The 18199-nt window shown below is 51.9% G+C and overlaps 1 protein-coding gene across 5 annotated transcripts; it reads right to left on the bottom strand.

Moving 5' to 3' along the window:
* Nucleotides 1-225: 225 nt before the first annotated feature.
* On the bottom strand, nt 226-16880 carry LOC311530394 (killer cell lectin-like receptor subfamily B member 1B allele C). Of its 5 annotated transcripts, none has more exons than XM_084646945.1 (7): nt 16473-16880; nt 12068-12163; nt 4079-4297; nt 3022-3188; nt 2344-2456; nt 1591-1719; nt 226-1105 (listed from the first exon to the last, which is right to left on the bottom strand). In XM_084646945.1, exons 1-6 carry the CDS (start codon nt 16555-16557, stop codon nt 1596-1598), a joined length of 804 nt encoding a protein of 267 aa, XP_084503071.1. In that variant the 5' UTR covers nt 16558-16880; the 3' UTR covers nt 226-1105; nt 1591-1595. The 5 variants fall into 5 exon arrangements, with proteins under 5 accessions (XP_084503071.1, XP_084503073.1, XP_084503074.1 ...); XM_084646947.1 differs by having other exon boundaries at nt 226-1719; nt 4079-4216; nt 4259-4297; XM_084646948.1 differs by adding an exon at nt 12601-12709 and having other exon boundaries at nt 226-1719; nt 16473-16879.
* Between the last annotated feature and the right edge of the window lie 1319 nt (nt 16881-18199).

The following is an 18199-nucleotide window of genomic DNA, read 5'->3' as shown; positions in this document are numbered from 1 at the left end:
TGAGATCAAGGCCCCGTGGTGCCGGGTGCTGCCCAGACACAGCGAGAGACAGTCCCTGCCCCAGCTGAGATCAGGACTATATTGTGGTCTCTTCACCATCTGAACAGACAGGACAGACAAAGGGTGGGAGAGGAAACTGAGGCACAGATTGGGCAAGTGACTTGTCTAAAGTCAGATCCAGGGTTCTGTCTGCTCTGTGACCCGTCAACAATAAACACACCCAGCTTTCGCACGGTTTAACAGAAAACTTTAATGTCCCCATGATCATGATGATCCCTAGCTCCGATCTCGAGCTTTGCATCTGTAGATCTCAAAGTGCTTCATGCAGGAAGGTCAATATCAATATCCCCATTTCGCAGATGGGGAAAGTGAGGCACAAGGGCGATGTTTACACGGCAGTTGGACACCTGCGCCTGGCTCATGCCACCTAACCCGGGCTCGAGCGAAGGAGCGGTTTAACTGCAGGGTAGATGCTGGGGCTCTGGTTGGAGGCCACACCGTCTCCCTCGTGTGACAGCACCTTCAGCATGTTGCCTTCGTCCAGCCCCAGGACCAAACCCTGAACGGGCCAGCGCTCGCCAGCCCTGTCTCTTCCGCGGACCGGACAAGCTCTGTCCTGTTGCACTCACAAGCCCAGTTGTCTCGGGGGTGGCTCCTAAAGACACTTGGGTCTGTTTGGAAGGTCACCTCTCAGCCTGGCCAGCCGCCCTGCCCTCCAGCTTTGCCAGGCCATCTCCTCCTGGGCTGCCGGGCCACGGGGTAACAGGGCGTTCGTTAGCCCCCAGCCGTCCCCGTAGTGCCCCCCTCACTGCCATGGAGCACCCCAACCCGGCTCCTCTGACAGAGACAGTGACCCCGGAGAGCGTCAAATAATGCACAGGGAAAGGTTCCATTTGGGATCGGGGTTGGGGGCACTGATCTACTTAAAGGTGCCCTAAGGAGGTAGCAAGTGGACAGCACATCCACACAGAAACCTCTGAAGCTGAGACCCCATCGTTAGTGACAGGAGTTAACGATCCGTTAGGGCAGGATGGGCAGAGGTGCGTCAGGTCACAGGCTGGACGGGAGCAGTGGGTGGGCCGGGGAAGAGAGCGGAGAGCGGAACCTGGCAGAGAGGTGAAAGGAAATGAATCGGGTGAAATCCAGGGGAAAGCCCAGATCCCCAGTTGGGGTCAATCAGTTCTGCTCCACTGGACACCAAATCCGGGCTGATTTACGTGACCTGGGGCAGACTCTTCTCTCCCAGTCCTGGGGGGGGTGAGGGATAAATTGCCCCAGGGCTCTGCAGAGCCTGATACCTGCAGCCCAAGCCCTGCCAGCCAGCGCTGGGCGAGGGGGAGGGGCTGGGAGCCAGGACTCCTGGGTTCCATTCCCAGCACTGGGCGACGGGGAGGGGCTGGGAGCCAGGACTCCTGGGTTCTATTCCCAGGGCTGGGCGAGGGGGAGGGGCTGGGAGCCAGGACTCCTGGGTTCCATTTCCCACTTTGCCACCAATTCTCGGTGTAATTTGGGCAGGTCAGTGTCTGCCGTGTGGTTTCCCCTCGTGTGACACGGGGATAACGGTGCCGCGCTCTGAGGTCTCCCCCGTACCCTGCTCAGAGCAGGACGGCGTCTCGCTGGCAAATCCACTGCAATCCAGAGCCGCAGGTGTCAGAATGAAGCCGATTCCCCTTCACCATCCCACACCTGTTCCCCTCAGCCGGGCCTGACACCGGGAGCCTGCGGGACAGAGGAGACGGCCCCTGTCAGCGCGTGTGGGTCCATCACACGCAGTCGGTAGCGGCTCTTCCCTGTTCCAACGGGATCCGCAGCCGTCGTCTCCTCCGGCTCTGCCCTGGGGGCTGCCCCCTCTCCCCACTGTCAGGGCCCTGGCCAGGGTCTCGAACAGCCTCTCCCTGCCCAGAGCCCAGGGACCTGCTCCAGCCTCCTCCTCCCCGCTGGGCTAGACCCTGCCCATCTCCCTCCCCTGCTCCGCGTCCCCTCCCCACCCGGCTGGGCCGACGCTGCCCCCTCCTGGTCCCCTCCTGCCTCTCTGGCGGCTCTGTGTCTCCCCCTCCCCCCTGCCCCATTGTCTGGGGGATCCCCAGGGCTCTGGCCTGGCCCCTTTGCCCTTCTCCCAGAACACCCCGACTCTGGGCCACCTCCCCTGCCCCCAGGGCTCCAGCTTCACCTCCTCTGGGGGCCGGGGAGGGGGAATAGAAGGGTCTTTGTCGTCACCTTACACTGAAAATGACTTCCCCCAAAGTCCTGACCTTCCCCCAAACATCCCCTCCCCCATCTCTGTCCCCGGCCCCTGCTGCCCATGGAGGGGAGGGAAAGGGTTTGACTCAAGGAATCACTCACAGGGTCTGATCCAGCAGGGAGCCGTCCAGCCAGGTCCAGGCCTTCTCCGGGGAGGGGCGGGACAGTCCGACCCAGAACTGATACGTGCCTCGTGTCAGGGCCTGGAGGGACTCCTGCAGGGAGTGTGGGACAGGCAGCTGGGGACCAGAACCTGCTCTCGGCTCTTTTCTTGCAAATCCAAGTTCTCAACAACTTTAGCCCCAGAACTACTGTCTGGCTGTCCACCTATCCCTGTACACACCTATCCATCCCCACGCATACCTGTCCATCTCGCCAAGTATTCCCCATGTAGACTCTTCTGTCCACCCAGCCCCACACCTACCCCCTCTCTGTAGCCCTCAAGCCTCATAACTCTCTCTCTCTCTCTCACACACACACACTCACACTCAGCCCCTCTCTCCAGCTGAGTTGTGTTGGGCGCATCCCAGAAGGGGGAGGGTACCGGTAGCTTTAATCCACCATTGTCAGTCCCTGATCTCAGGGCTGGTGATTTAGGCTGAGATTTGTCGTAGCTGCCTAGGGGATTTGGACACCCTGATATTAACAATTAATGGGAGTGGGGTGTCCAAGTCCTTTAGGCAGCATTGACAATCCTAGATCCACCATGTAGCATATACGAGTCCTCGGACTCTCTACCCAGGGCCCAGGCCTGCAGGGGCAGCTCCCGCAGGATGTTACCGTCCCCTTTACCAGCTCCTCCTTGTCCTGGATCACCAGCAGCTGGGAGCCCCTCGCTGAGCAGTTCGAGCAGCTCTCGCTCCACGTTTTACTTCCACTGCCGACCCAGTAGCACTTGTCCCTGTGCAGCCGCCAGTCCGTGGGGCAGAGTTTGCACCCAGAGCCCCCTGCAGAGAGACAGGATTCATTAAAGCTCTGAGCCCTCTGGGCCTCATTCCCGGCTACTCCCTTCCTGCGACTGGGGCTGGGATGGGGATAAAATGGGTTTGAGTCCCCTTTGTGCTCCCTGAAATCTGGGGTTAGGCCGGGCCTTGCCTGGTTCCTGGCGTCAGTTAGAGCAGCCTCGGGGCTGCTCTGCCTTATCCATTGCTCCCATATGGGCCCTGGGGAGCAGAGAATACCCATAGTGCACTGCCACCCACGCCAATCTGCTCCCTACTTTGGGGGTTGGGAACAGAGTGTGTGAGGGGCTCTTACTCCAGTCCCACCCTAGGCAGGGAGGTCTCCAGGGCAGAGGAGACCTCATGGGGCTATTTGCATCCATTTTAAGGCTACATTATTCTGCCAGAATGGCCTAGAAGGGGCTTAGGACAACTGAAGATGCGTTGGGGGCTGGTTAGTGGAAATCTAACAGGATATGGGAGGGGAGGTGGTAACTGGGGAGCACAGGAGAGAAGGTGGGATCCCAGGGATGGCTGGCAATGGGAGGGGGTGAGTCCATGAGACCGTCTCTCTGCTGGGATCTGTCCCTGCTCTGCAAGCATTTGGCCATCCTGGTATTAGATTATTTTAAGACCCCCCCCCCTTGAGCAGTACCAGACATGGCCACTAGATGTCGCTCGCCCCCCGTCTCAGCAGAGCCCTCACACCCAGTCCCAGCTGAGGCAGGTCCATTCCTAGCCTGGCACCCAGCCGGGCTGGTGGCTAGATCGGTGCAGCCAGCAGGGGGCGGCGTGTCCCTGCCCTGCAGGATCCCCACGGGCTGGGACGGCCGCTGGGTTTCCACTGGCCGTGCCCGGGGCGGAGGGCGGCTCAGAGACACAGGAGCTGGGGTTACCTGCTGGGCCGGGCTGGGCCGGGGGGCACAGCTGGGATCGGAAACGCTCCAGGCGGGCGCTGCATTCTGCCGTGCTGCGGTCTGCGCTCCCAGGGGGTGTCGCTGTATCTCTGCTCCCGGCCCCCTCGCTCCCAGGGGGTGTCGCTGTATCTCTGCTCCCGGCCCCCTCGCTCCCAGGGGCTGACGGGGTCCATCCCTTCTCGGACATCAAGTGGGAAACTGCAAAGCAGCGTCGGTGGGAGTGAGGTGGCGGGTCAATGTGATGGGGAGTTGCTGGGGAAAAGCACCGGCTGAGACACAGGGCCTGGCCCAAAGCCCACTCAGCCCCACCTTCATCGACTCCCATGGGCTTCAGAACAGCCCCAAAGGGCCACAGTCCAAAAGAGTGGCTTGGGATTGAAAATCAGTGGGAGCTGGGTGCCTAAATCCCTTGGGCCTCTTTGCAAACCCACCTCATCTTTGCATCTAAGTTATCCAGCCCCCATCAAAGCAGTATCAAAACACCTCAGAGTCTTTGCTAGATTTTGCCTCCCAGTCGCACCCTGTGAGGCAGGGCACAGGGCTGTTATCCCCATTGTACAGGTGGGGAAACTGAGGCACAGAGCTCTTCACAGTGGTGTGGACCAGCCTGGGTTCCGAGCCGGGACAGGCCACCTCAGCCGCCCCTCTGGGGCTGCAGGTTCAATACAGTGTAGCCCTCCTCACTGTGCGTCCTGCCCTGGAGAGAGGAGGGTCCGGGAGCCACGTGGGCGGGGATGTGAGATCGCACAGGAAGCCGAGACTCTGGGCTGAAGCTGTGTGGGAGTCAGGGCCGGGGTCACAGCGTCCGGCGTCAGGGGCTCTCTGCTGCTGTGGAAGTTGGCTCAGTGAAAACAGGCCTCCCAGAAGCCTCCCCCTCCAATGCAGCCACCCAGAGGGGCACAACCTGTCTATTGCGGAGTTTATCTGACCCCTGTCACTTGTTGTCTCTGTCCTTCACCCACATTCCCTATGAAGAAGGGGAGGATCATGGGGACAGATTGTTCAAGGGGTTTAGGCACTTAAAGCTGCAAAGAGACTCCAAGTGGGGTTTTCAGAAGCACCTAGGCCCAGATCCTCAACAGGATTTAGGTGCCTAACTCCTGTGGGTGTTGGGCACCTAAATACATTTGAGAACGTGGGCCCTAGGAGCCCAATTCCCATTGACTTCAATAGGCATTAGTCACCGAGTGGGTTGTTTTTCGGCGCCTAGATGCAGTGTTAGGTACTTAAACTCCTGTGGAATTCCAGCCTTAAGGGACCAGCCCAGGGTCACACGGGGAATCAGTGGCAGAACCAGGAACAGGTCCCAGAGCTCCTGAGTCCCAGATTAGCACCAAAACCAGTGGCCAGCCTTCCTCTCGGGATGCCTGGGAGCTCCTGCCCCGTCCCACCATCCTGCGGCGAACAGCCAGCTCTGTCTGACACATCAGTCTGGCGATGGGAACACGACCTTCAGGGGGAAACATTCCCAGCCACATTTTGGGGACGCCCCTTCTCCATTTTATCCACCAGCTACATTTCCTCACTATTACGTGCTGGGGACAGTTGTATGGAAACGCCCACGGCTGACGAAAAGCTGGGGGTCCACTAGGATCATTTCCCCCTGCCCCCAGATTTTGAAGCAAGTGGAAATGTTTCAAAATTTGAAATTACAACAATCCCTTTACAACTCCCCAGCCGGTGGTTCAGCCGAGTGCCCAGCGTGATCAATGGAAAGGCAGCGTGAGGAGGAAATCGGGATTCAGACTTAGCTCTGCCGTATGACCTTGGCCAAGTAATTTCAACTTATTTGCTTTGACTGTCTTGTCTACTGAGATTCTGAGCTCTTGGAGGGGCAGGGACTGTCTCTCCCTGTGGCTCTGTGAAGCGCCCGGCACAACGGGGCCCTGATCTCAGCTGGGGCAGGGACTGTCTCTCGCTGTGGGTCTGAACAGCTCCTGGCACAACGGGGCCCTGATCTCAGCTGGGTTACTAGTGCAATGTTAATAAAACTTTCCATTGACTTAGATGACCTTTGAAGTTGAATCGCCCCCTCACTGCCCAGTCTAGTGTGGAAACAGCTCCTGTCCTCATTTTACTTCCTCTCCCGTACCACAAAGAGAAACCACCTATGTCGCTCCGGCCGCCCAAGTAAACAAGGTTACAAACAGGGACAGGGCAGCAAACGGCATCTTCTGCCCAGAGCCCAGCTGGCTCCTTACAGCCCAGCACAGACACATTCTAGGCTGCAGCTAGGCCGTAGCCCCTCGGACCAGCCTTCTCTTACTGGTATTATATCTATGACTGTGGAGCCGAGAGGCCCAGCTGTGCCCAGACACCCAGCGAGAGACAGTCCTGGCCCCAGCTGAGATCAGGGCCCCGTTGTGCTGGGCGCTGCCCAGACACACAGCAAGAGACGGTCCCTGCCTCAAAGAACTTGCAATCTGCTTAGATGAAGGAGGCACGATCTCCATTTTTTCGATGGGGAAACTGAGGCCCAGAGCACTTGCCCACAGTCACACAGGGAGTCTGTGGCAGAGTCAGGAATTGATGCTAGAGCTAAGAGCGGCTTACAGCCAAGTGGAGGGTATTTAATGTCAGTGTGAAGGTGGTGCTCCTAAATTCCTTAAGGGCTTCTGAAAATCTCCCCGTAAATGGACAAGGCAAATCATCGGCTGGGGAGGGAACGGAAACACAAAGGCAAAGTGCCTTGTGCAAAGGTCACCCAGCAGATGTGGAAACAGAACCCAGGTCTGTTAAAGACAATATCCTCTTTCTACAGGTCTGGTGCGCTCCCTGTGTCTCCATTACTGTGACTATCTCTGGGGCTGTGTATGTATTAGAAAGAGTCGGTCAAAAAATCCGAATTTATGTGCCACAGGCAATTCCAATGTTTCAACATTTGTTTTTGCCCTGAATTGGGACGAAAAGTCAAAGTATCAAAAGCTTGTTTGTGGAAGGAAAAATTCAGAATCAACCTGATTGGGAAGCATGAAATGTTTCACTTCAGGTGGGTTCAATATTGACCTGCCACGCCTAGGCTGCTGGGAGTTGTAGTTTCGTGCCTCTTTACTTCTGCAGGTGGGTATTGTAGTTGTAAGAAAGCTTGACAGAGATCTTGTAGGTGTTTGTCTCTGTCTGAGGGGTTGGAGCAAATGCGGTTCCTCCTTATGGACTAGGCTCCCTGGCTGGACTACATCTCCCATGATGCACCGCAGGCTTGGGACTCCCAAGGTGCACTGCAGTGACACAGCCGGAGCGGAGATATATATACATGTCAGGTTTCAGAGGAACAGCCGTGTTAGTCTGTATTCGCAAAAAGAAAAGGAGTACTTGTGGCACCTTAGAGACTAACCAATTTATTTGAGCATGAGCTTTCGTGAGCTACAGCTCACTTCATCAGATGTTTACCGTGGAAACTGCAGCAGACTTTATATACACACAGAGAATATGAAACAATACCTCCTCCCACCCCACTGTCCTGCTGGTAATAGCTTATCTAAAGTGATCAACAGGTGGGCCATTTCCAGCACAAATCCAGGTTTTCTCACCCTCCACCCCCCACACAAATTCACTCTCCTGCTGGTGCTAGCCCATCCAAAGTGACAACTCTTTGCATAATCAAGTCGGGCTATTTCCTGCATAGATCAAGGTTTTCTCACATCCCCCCCACCCCCATACACACACAAACTCACTCTCCTGCTGGTAATAGCTCATCTAAACTGACCACTCTCCAAGTTTAAATCCAAGTTAAACCAGAACATCTGGGGGGGGGGGGTAGGAAAAAACAAGAAGAAACAGGCTACCTTGCATAATGACTTAGCCACTCCCAGTCTCTATTTAAGCCTAAATTAATAGTATCCAATTTGCAAATGAATTCCAATTCAGCAGTTTCTCGCTGGAGTCTGGATTTGAAGTTTTTTTGTTTTAAGATAGCGACCTTCATGTCTGTGATTGCGTGACCAGAGAGATTGAAGTGTTCTCCGACTGGTTTATGAATGTTATAATTCTTGACATCTGATTTGTGTCCATTTATTCTTTTACGTAGAGACTGTCCAGTTTGACCAATGTACATGGCAGAGGGGCATTGCTGGCACATGATGGCATATATCACATTGGTGGATGTGCAGGTGAACGAGCCTCTGATAGTGTGGCTGATGTTATTAGGCCCTGTGATGGTGTCCCCTGAATAGATATGTGGGCACAGTTGGCAACGGGCTTTGTTGCAAGGATAAGTTCCTGGGTTAGTGGTTCTGTTGTGTGGTATGTGGTTGTTGGTGAGTATTTGCTTCAGGTTGCGGGGCTGTCTGTAGGCAAGGACTGGCCTGTCTCCCAAGACTTGTGAGAGTGTTGGGTCATCCTTTAGGATAGGTTGTAGATCCTTAATAATGCGTTGGAGGGGTTTTAGTTGGGGGCTGAAGGTGACCGCTAGTGGCGTTCTGTTATTTTCTTTGTTAGGCCTGTCCTGTAGTAGGTAACTTCTGGGAACTCTTCTGGCTCTATCAATCTGTTTCTTTACTTCTGCAGGTGGGTATTGTAGTTGTAAGAAAGCTTGACAGAGATCTTGTAGGTGTTTGTCTCTGTCTGAGGGGTTGGAGCAAATGCGGTTGTATCGCAGAGCTTGGCTGTAGACGATGGATCGTGTGGTGTGGTCAGGGTGAAAGCTGGAGGCATGCAGGTAGGAATAGCGGTCAGTAGGTTTCCGGTATAGGGTGGTGTTTATGTGGCCATTGTTAATTAGCACTGTAGTGTCCAGGAAGTGGATCTCTTGTGTGGACTGGACCAGGCTGAGGTTGGTGGTGGGATGGAAATTGTTGAAATCGTGGTGGAATTCCTCAAGGGCTTCTTTTCCATGGGTCCAGATGATGAAGATGTCATCAATATAGCGCAAGTAGAGTAGGGGCTTTAGGGGACGAGAGCTGAGGAAGCGTTGTTCTAAATCAGCCATAAAAATGTTGGCATACTGTGGGGCCATGCGGGTACCCATAGCAGTGCCGCTGATCTGAAGGTATACATTGTCCCCAAATGTGAAATAGTTATGGGTAAGGACAAAGTCACAAAGTTCAGCCACCAGGTTAGCCGTGACATTATCGGGGATAGTGTTCTTGACGGCTTGTAGTCCATCTTTGTGTGGAATGTTGGTGTAGAGGGCTTCTACATCCATAGTAGCCAGGATGGTGTTATCAGGAAGATCACCGATGGATTGAAGTTTCCTCAGGAAGTCAGTGGTGTCTCGAAGGTAGCTGGGAGTGCTGGTAGCGTAGGGCCTGAGGAGGGAGTCTACATAGCCAGACAATCCTGCTGTCAGGGTGCCAATGCCTGAGATGATGGGGCGCCCAGGATTTCCAGGTTTATGGATCTTGGGTAGTAGATAGAATATCCCAGGTCGGGGTTCCAGGGGTGTGTCTGTGCGGATTTGATCTTGTGCTTTTTCAGGAAGTTTCTTGAGCAAATGCTGTAGTTGCTTTTGGTAACTCTCAGTGGGATCATAGGGTAATGGCTTGTAGAAACTCGTGTTGGAGAGCTGCCGAGCAGCCTCTTGTTCATATTCCGACCTATTCATGATGACAACAGCACCTCCTTTGTCAGCCTTTTTGATTATGATGTCAGAGTTGTTTCTGAGGCTGTGGATGGCATTGCGTTCCGCATGGCTGAGGTTATGGGGCAAGTGATGCTGCTTTTCCACAATTTCAGCCCGTGCACGTCGGCGGAAGCACTCTATGTAGAAGTCCAGTCTGCTGTTTCGACCTTCAGGAGGAGTCCATCTAGAATCCCTCTTTCTGTAGTGTTGGCAGGGAGACCTCTGTGGATTAGTATGTTGTTCAGAGGTATTTTGGAAATATTCCTTGAGACGGAGACGTCGAAAATAGGATTCTAGGTCACCACAGAACTGTATCATGTTCGTGGGGGTGGAGGGGCAGAAGGAGAGGCCCCGAGATAGAACAGCTGCTTCTGCTGGGCTGAGAGTATAGTTGGATAGGTTAACAATATTGCTAGGTGGGGTGAGGGAACCATTGCTGTGGCCCCTTGTAGCATGTAGTAGTTTAGAAAGTTTACTGTCTTTTTTCTTTTGTAGAGAAGCAAAGTGTGTGTTGTAAATGGCTTGTCTAGTTTTAGTAAAATCCAGCCACGAGGAAGTTTGTGTGGAAGGTTGGTGTAAGCCCCAAGGTGCTTCCCTAGGTTCCTGGGGCTCTGTGTGCCAGTAGCTCAGGGAGAGGCGCTATCCCTGGGAGGAAGGCAACTCCCAGGTTAGAGACCTTTGTTGGGAGGGGGGTTTGAGCATTGTCCTGCTAAACCCAGAGTTGTGAGTTCAATCCTTGAGGGGGCCATTTAGGCATCTGGGGCAAAAACTGGGGATTGGTCCTGCTTTGAGCAGGGGGTTGGACTAGATGACCTCCTGAGGTCCCTTCCAACCCTGATATGCTGTGTCTGTGAAAACTCCCCCCACACAGCCTGGCTGAGTTTAGCCCCCATCTCCCTAGGGAAAATCAGCCACCCCATGGCACCACTGCTCTGGCTGCTAGCCCGGGGCTGCCGCTGGCGGGGAGTGTGGCTGAGTGCTGGGGTGGGAGACTGAAGTAAGGATTTTCAGGCTAGTTTAGTAACCTGCCCCCGGAGCCGTACACCCCTTGGAGGTGAGGAGAAATCCTGGGAGCAGCAGCAGCCTGACCCCTGCCTGAAGAGGACACCTGCCCGCAGTGATCATCAGCCCCTCTGCAGTCCAGAGCCATCTCTGACCGTGAGGATCCGGCGTGGAGTTGTGAGTCGCCATCCTTCCGTTAGCTAGTCAGGGAGATGGTTCGGGAGAAACCCCCCCTACTCCTGGGAAATGTGCCCTCAAGCCAGCGGGTCTGGGTTTGGGGATTTTATAACCTGCTGACTATTAAACCCGTGGCGGGACTGACGGCCTTATCCCACGCGTGAGTCCTTTGGGCTGCACTGAGCCCAGTCAGCCACGCTGCTAACAGGCACAGATGATATTGTGGTCACAGGTCGTCAAGAGCCCCTACAAGTACGCACGCCAACGGGGCACTAATTTCACCTTTGCTAGATCAGGTCACGTGACTGGGGAAATTCATGGGTATTATCAGCGTGGACACCGGTTTCCCCTGGAATAGTGTTATATTTATCTCCTGTCTAATATAATGACGGTGTGGAATATATTGTATGTGTCTGTGTTATTTCTTGGGAGTCTCCAGCTAACTGGCAAGTAAGTGGGGGTTACCCTGGGCTGAGAATTTTCCTCCCAAGCTGCCCTGGTGACCCTGCCAGGCAGAAGTGAGGTGGGTAGCGGCACCAGCAAATAAATTCATACGGGAAGCAAATAAAAATGTTACACCCTTGGGAGCAGAAGGTGGGATCCAGAAGAAGACAGGCCCGTCCCTCAAAACCTGTCAGGGGATTGGTGCTAAAGAAGGTAACCGGGGGGATAGGGAGCACTACACATATAGCAAAATCCAAATTTCCTTTTTTAAAACACACATTTGGCTGACAAATTCTCAACCAGGGCTAGTATTGGAGTTGGCTGAAATTTTTTGCTAATTTTAAAATGTTTATGTAAATTTGAAACAAAAAATGAGGGAAAATGTTGATGAAACGGTCACCCAATTCTCCCCACTCCCTCCCTTTTTTTCAGCCAACTTACAGAGCTTTTCAAATTCTGAGCTTTCAGAATTTAGGGGGATCTTTTGAATTTTGAACAGAGGGTGACAAGGATTTTTTTAAAAATATATCAGTAAATTCCCCCCCTTATTTTTAACCAGTTCCAGTGTATGCCTGGATCTATCTAGTTTTCCATCCATCCCCATTCACACCCATCTCCCTATATATTTAATTTTCTCTCTACGTTACAGTCAAGCTCTTCGGAGCATCAAAAAAATGTACCAGCTAGTGGGAGGGGCTCCACAATGGAGTGCTGGAGGGACAGGCTAATCCATGCTATACACTGATGGACCCGCACAAATAAACACGGAGCTGTCAGCTACTCACCCCAAATCCCCAGCGCTATCACAGCCATCACCAGGACAACGTTCCCAATCCATCCGACCCACAGCGCTGTCCGATGCCACCGGGGACTCGGGGGACCTGTAAGAGCCAACGTCTGGTGAAAAACAATCGGAACCTGGTGTACGAAAGACCGTTTCAAAGAAAAATACATCCCCAGCGTGGGTAGAATCCGATGCCCACAGGGAGTTGATTACAGGATTGGGGCCTATACACTCCCCTGTTCATCTGGTTTCCCTTCGTAGGCCAGTCTGGGATGACTGGAGAGCTGTCTGACTTTTAATGTAAAGGCAATGGGGTGAAATTTTGGCCCTTTTCTTGAAAATGGGAAATATGAACATTTAGGAAAATATGAACATTTTCTCAATATTTTACATTTCCCACATTTTTAAATGACCTCCCCTTTTTTTATTCTTCACCATATTTGTTTGTTGTTTTTCAAGTTCTTTTTCTGTTTGATTGCATTATTCTTAATTATTGTCTATTGTGTTCATTATGTATATTGTCAATTTGCATACCTTGGCTGTACCGTGCACGCCAACGGAAAGTCCAGGAGGAAATAATGTCACAAATTGGCAAGGTAGCAGCTGCATGGACCAGCTTAAACACGATTCGGTCATTGCAAATCTACAGTTTAAAGACCAAACTATGAGTATTCAGCTCAAATGTTATTTCCACCCTAATGCATAGATGTGAAAGCTGGAAATCCACCAAAGGCATAGACAGATGTCTAAATACCTTGGAAAGCAAATGCCTTAGAAAATTACTAGACATTAAATGCAATTAATTAATAACAAATGCCAAGAGTCCAACATCACCTGCTCTCTTAAGTTATCCAGAACAGAAGTTGGAAAGATCTGGGATGTGTTTTCTTTGGCCACTGTTGGCAGACAGGATATTGGGCTAGATGGACCATTGGTCTGACCCAGTCTGGCCGTTCTTAGGTTAAGAATGAAGCAGAGCATTGGCCATCGGGCAGCTGGAAGAACATGCAAAGGGGGCCTAGCAAAGGATCCCTCCATCGAGCTGTCCTCCGAGAGACAGAGAACGTACAGAACATGACAACCCCAAATACAGGCAAAGAGCAGCCCAGGTTAGCCAGGGATGGTGGAGTCTGGGTCGTGCCCTGAGCAACCTACAATGGCCCGGGCAGGATTCGGCATCACTATTATTACTTTGCTTTCCCAGCTTTGATTTTCTCAAAGGTTTCCCATTTGCAACTTTTTTGGCTGGAAACATTTTCCCATTTGTAAATATCTCTAGTTCGGTGCTTTCTCTTTGCATTTTCAAGGTTTAATTACTATGTTGCATGGCCAGCTTAGCCAAATGACATTATTATTTCAGACTTAACATCTTTCAATCTTGAAGACAGAGAACCACAGAAATGTAGGGCTGGAAGGGACCTCAAGAGGTCATGTAGCCCACCTTCCCCCTCCCTCACCCCTCACGGAGCTAGGACCATATTTACCCCTACACCGTCTGTGACTGGTGTTTGTTTAACCTATTCTTAAAAACCTCCAATGACTGAGTTTCCACAACCTCCCTAGCTAACCTGTTTTAGTGCTTAACTACCCTTAGCGTTAGAAAGTTTTTCCTAAAATCTCCCCTAAATCTCCCCTGCTGCAAATTAAGCTGATTACTATTTATCGTACCGTCAGTGGCCATGGAGAGCAATTGATCTACACCCTCTTTATAATAACCTTTTTCATACTGGAAGACTGGTCGCATTTCCCCCCTCCTCCGTCTCTCCTCTAGACTAAACACGTACAGTTCTTCAACCTCTCCTCGTAGATCATGTTTTCTAAACCTCTTCTAAACATTTCTGTCTTGAAATCAAAACATTTCAAAATGATGATGTTTGAGAACAAAAAATGGTGATTAAAAAGATTCCATGGAAAAGGTCCAAGAACAAGAATATCTGCCCTTGTCACAAACTGATGGAACTAACCACAGTTTAACTACGAGCTACTCAGAGATTCCCAGGCCGGAAGGGACCATTCTGGTTGTTTTGTCTGTCCTCCGGTATTACACACGCCAGAGAGCATCCTCAAAATAATTCCTAGAGCTGATCTTATAGAAGAATCACCCAGGGTTGATTTAAAACTTGTCAGTGATGGCGAATCCACCATGACCCTTGGTAAAATGTTCCAATGATTAATTCCTCTCCCTGTTAAAAATTTACATCTTATATCCAGTCTGAATTTGTCTAGCTTCAACTTGCAGCCATTGGATCTTGTTAGAACCTTTCTATGCTAGATTGGAGAGCTTGTTATTCAATATTTTTCCTCATGTAGATACCTATAGACTGTCATCAGGTCACCCCTCAACCCTCTCTTTATTAAATAGATTGAGCTCCTTGAGTCTATCACTACAAGGCAGGTTTTCTGATCCTTTAATTATTCTTGTGGCTCTTCTCTGACCCCCTCTCCAATTTAGCAACATCCTTCCTGAATTGTGGGCACCAGAACTGAACACAGGATTCCCGCAGCGGTTGCAGCAGGGCCAAATCAAGAGGTAAAAAAACCGCCCTGCTCCTACTCGAGATCCCCGTTTATGCATCCCACGGTCGCATTAGCCTTTTAGGCCACAGTGTCACACTAGGAGTTCATGGTCAGCTGAGTATCCACCCCCCCTTCCTGAATCCTTTTCAGAGTCCCTGCTTCCCAGGACAGAGGGCCCCATCCTGTAAGCGTGGCCTGCATGCTTTGTTCCTGTTGGACTCAATCATGTCAGTTAGGGCCCAGTTCAACAAAACATCCCTATTCAGCAAAGAACTTGGACGTGGGTTTAACTTGAACAGTGTGCTCCGGACCCATTGACCGTAATGGGGCTTAAGGAAGTGGTTAACGAGAGGCACGTGTGTTAAGTTCTGTGCTGAATTGGGGCCACAGCATAAGGAAGAATAATTCTAATCAAAGACAGCATCTGTAGGTGACAATCTCTGGCCTGGGTTACGGGGGTGGGGGGGAACAGACTTGACGATCAGAGTGACTCTTGGACATGCAACGTGTATGAATCACGTTGCGCCTAGCAAGAGACATGCCCTGCCTTGAAGACGCTGGGTGCACGGGATGAAATTCACCCCTGTGTAGAGAACCCCCACAAAGTCCAGACACCACTCTAGTCCTCTTTCGCAGGCTGGAAGTTGGGCATTGGCCTTTGCACTTGGCCCTCTGCAGAGATGTGAATTTCCCCCACCGAGGTTGGGAGAGGAAACAATAGCTTAAATATAGCTGCTGTGAAGTCACGGCTGCCCAGAGCGAGTTGAGAACCGTAGCTTCTCGAAGAGTTTCTTAAGAAGCGTGCTAATGCTGTGCATTGCAGAGATTCTGTGCAGCAGGGGAAGTGCAATCCCGGGGCTCGTGATTCTGGGCTTCTCCAAATCAGTCCCAGGTGTCAATTAGAGCAGCCCTGGGGTTGCTCTAATTTATGGACAGTCCCGAGAAACTCGGATTATCTGGAGCAGCAGAAATTCTCCTTACTGCTCCCAGGCCCACCCCTGCTGGAAACTGTTCTCTGCTAGGGTTTTTCTGGGGGGAGGTACTGTAGCATGTGACTGCCCTACGCTGTACCTGCAAATTCTCCTCTGGCCACTTGCAGCAAAATCCTGCCCCTGTGTGCTGCAGATGTGGGGTGTGAGGGCCGAGGCAGGCTGGGTGCTGAGCTGTGTACGGAAAACTGGCTCCAGCTCTGGGGGGCTGAGCACCTGACCAAAATAAGGACCCACCATGTCCAGATTCCCAGTGCAGGGGCTTACCCCGGAAGCTAGCCTTCCCCGCCCAGCCAGCGCTCCTCAGCTTTCGAGTAGCAGCTCCGTGGACCATTACAGAGGATGCCCAGAGGCAGCATTACGGTTGTGTGTACCGGTTTTCCTCGGAAGGAAGAGTCAATTACGGTAGCACCCTGAGAGGCTGTGTGAGATCAGGGCCCTGTTGGGCTGGGGGCTGCAGGAGCATATAGCCAGAGACAGCCCTCGCTGTCTAGGTAGCACGTAGAGTTCATGCAGTAGCTTTTGTGGCTCATCCCCACTCTAGGGTCGTGTCCGAGCAGTTCAAATTATTCTTGCCAATGCCCTAGTAGCCTGAGTCCGTCATGCAACCATCTATAATTCCACAAGCCCCCAGCGAGAGCTTGGTGGGTCGTAACTGGAGAAGTCGTCTGCACCACCCGGGCAGGCAAGTGGGTGCATGGACTTCCCCTTTCCACCCCAGGCTTCTGCACCGAGAGAGCCCCGCACACAGAAGTGAGCAGCTACAGAGAGCTGATCAAAAGTGTTGCAGCCACCTCCCCCAAAGCCAGAAATTCCCCTGGCACAGACCTGCTCTAGGCTTCCCAGCAAAATCCGTCTTTGGGTTTACAGCGAACCCCCCGGGAAATAAAGGTCACTTACTGAGAGGCTGAGCTGAAAGGGGCGTCCTGGAGCCAGGAAAGCCAGAGGGGAGGTTCAGATCAGCATAGACTATCTCCCCAGCCATGATGCGAGCAGCTGATACGAGCACCTGGCTGTGCTCTCAGGGCAGCCGGGGCTTGGTCTGTGAATATAATTGACATCAATCCCATGTCAGGAAGTGCCGCCTCTGAGAGCTGAATTCCGCTCCTCTCACATGTGACTGCAAAGGGTCCTGTCACAGCCAGGGCTGTCTGGGTCCTGCAGCCTTAAACCAGTGCAACTGGCCTTGAAATGTAGAGACTGGTGCAGCCTTGGGGCCAGGGATTTCAGAGGCACCGTAGCTTTCAGGTAGCTGTAGGCGGGTCTAGTCACAGGGGCTAAACTCTTGGGCTGGGAATTAAAATTCCTGGCTTTGTTCTCATCTCAGTTCTGACCTGCTGTGTGAATTTGCACAAGTCACTTCTTCCCCCTCTGCTTCAGTTTCCCCACCTGCTTCGTATGTATTTCAATTGTGAACTCTTTGCAGCGTGGACTCCCTGTGTGTGAAGCACCCGGCACGATGGGGCCCTGATCTCAGCTGGGGATCAACTCCCATTGAAACTAGGTGCCTAAATATCTCTGAAGGTCTGCTCCTAAGTGACTTTCCAAGATGACACACTAAATTTGTGGCAGAACTTTGCAACCCAGGTCTCCTGGGTCCCAGTGCAGTGCATTAACCAGAAGACCATCTTCAGTTCTCTTTTTAACACCACTTGAGGACATTGGTTCAGCCTGGGAATGATTTACCCAGTGCCGCTGTTGTGCCTGGCATTTTGCTGGTGAAAGGTTCACTGAGATGTAGCATTAGAACGGATCAATATCATAGTTCAAAGAGTTCACAGGGACTAATGGAAGAACAAACTAGCTGGACTAGTTATTGACTGAAACCTTGGACGATGTAGTTTGCAAGTGTGGCCTGAGCACGCATCGGAAAATATTACTCTCATACCACAACCGGCCAGCCGAGAAAGCTGTCGTGTGACAGTGGTTAACAAGTATTAACAGGGCTCTTGGGCCAGATCGCAGCTGCTGTGAATTCGCCCTATTTCTGTTGGAATCCATAGGGCCAGAGAGCCCCCCGCCAGAGCAAGGTAATTTTTTTCCAACGTGCGAAGTAATGCACATTAGGAAAACTAATCCCAACTATGCTGACACAATGATGAGGTCTAAATTGGCTGTTGCCACCCAAACAAGAGATCTTGAGTCACCATGGCTTGTTCGCCGAAAACGTGCAGCAGCCGTAAAAGGGTAGCAGTATGTTAGGAAAGGGATAGAAAATAAGACAGACAATATCATAATATATATCTGTGTATAAATCCGTGGTGCGCCTACACCTTGAATACTGTGTGCAGTTCTAGTCGCCCTGTCTCAAGAAGGAGATAGTGGAACTGGAAAAGGTTCAGAGAAGGGCATCAAAGATGATCAAGGGGATGGACCGGCTTCCGTACGAGGCGAGACAAAGAAGATTAAGGCTGCTCATCTTAGAAAAGAGACGACTAAGGGAGGATATGATCGAGGTCTATAAAACCATGGATGGTGTGGAAAAAATGAACAGATAAGTGTTATTTACCCTTTCCCACAACACAAAACCCACGAGTCACCTAGTGAAATTAACAGGCTTCAGGTTTAATACAAACAAGAGGAAATACTTTTTCACATAGCACACATTAAACCTGTGGAACTCATTG

The sequence above is a fragment of the Lepidochelys olivacea genome (genome assembly GCF_965140295.1).
Source record: "Lepidochelys olivacea isolate rLepOli2 genome assembly, chromosome: 14".
Lineage (NCBI taxonomy): Eukaryota > Metazoa > Chordata > Testudines > Cheloniidae > Lepidochelys > Lepidochelys olivacea.
This window is presented reverse-complemented; position numbering and strand designations above follow the sequence as displayed.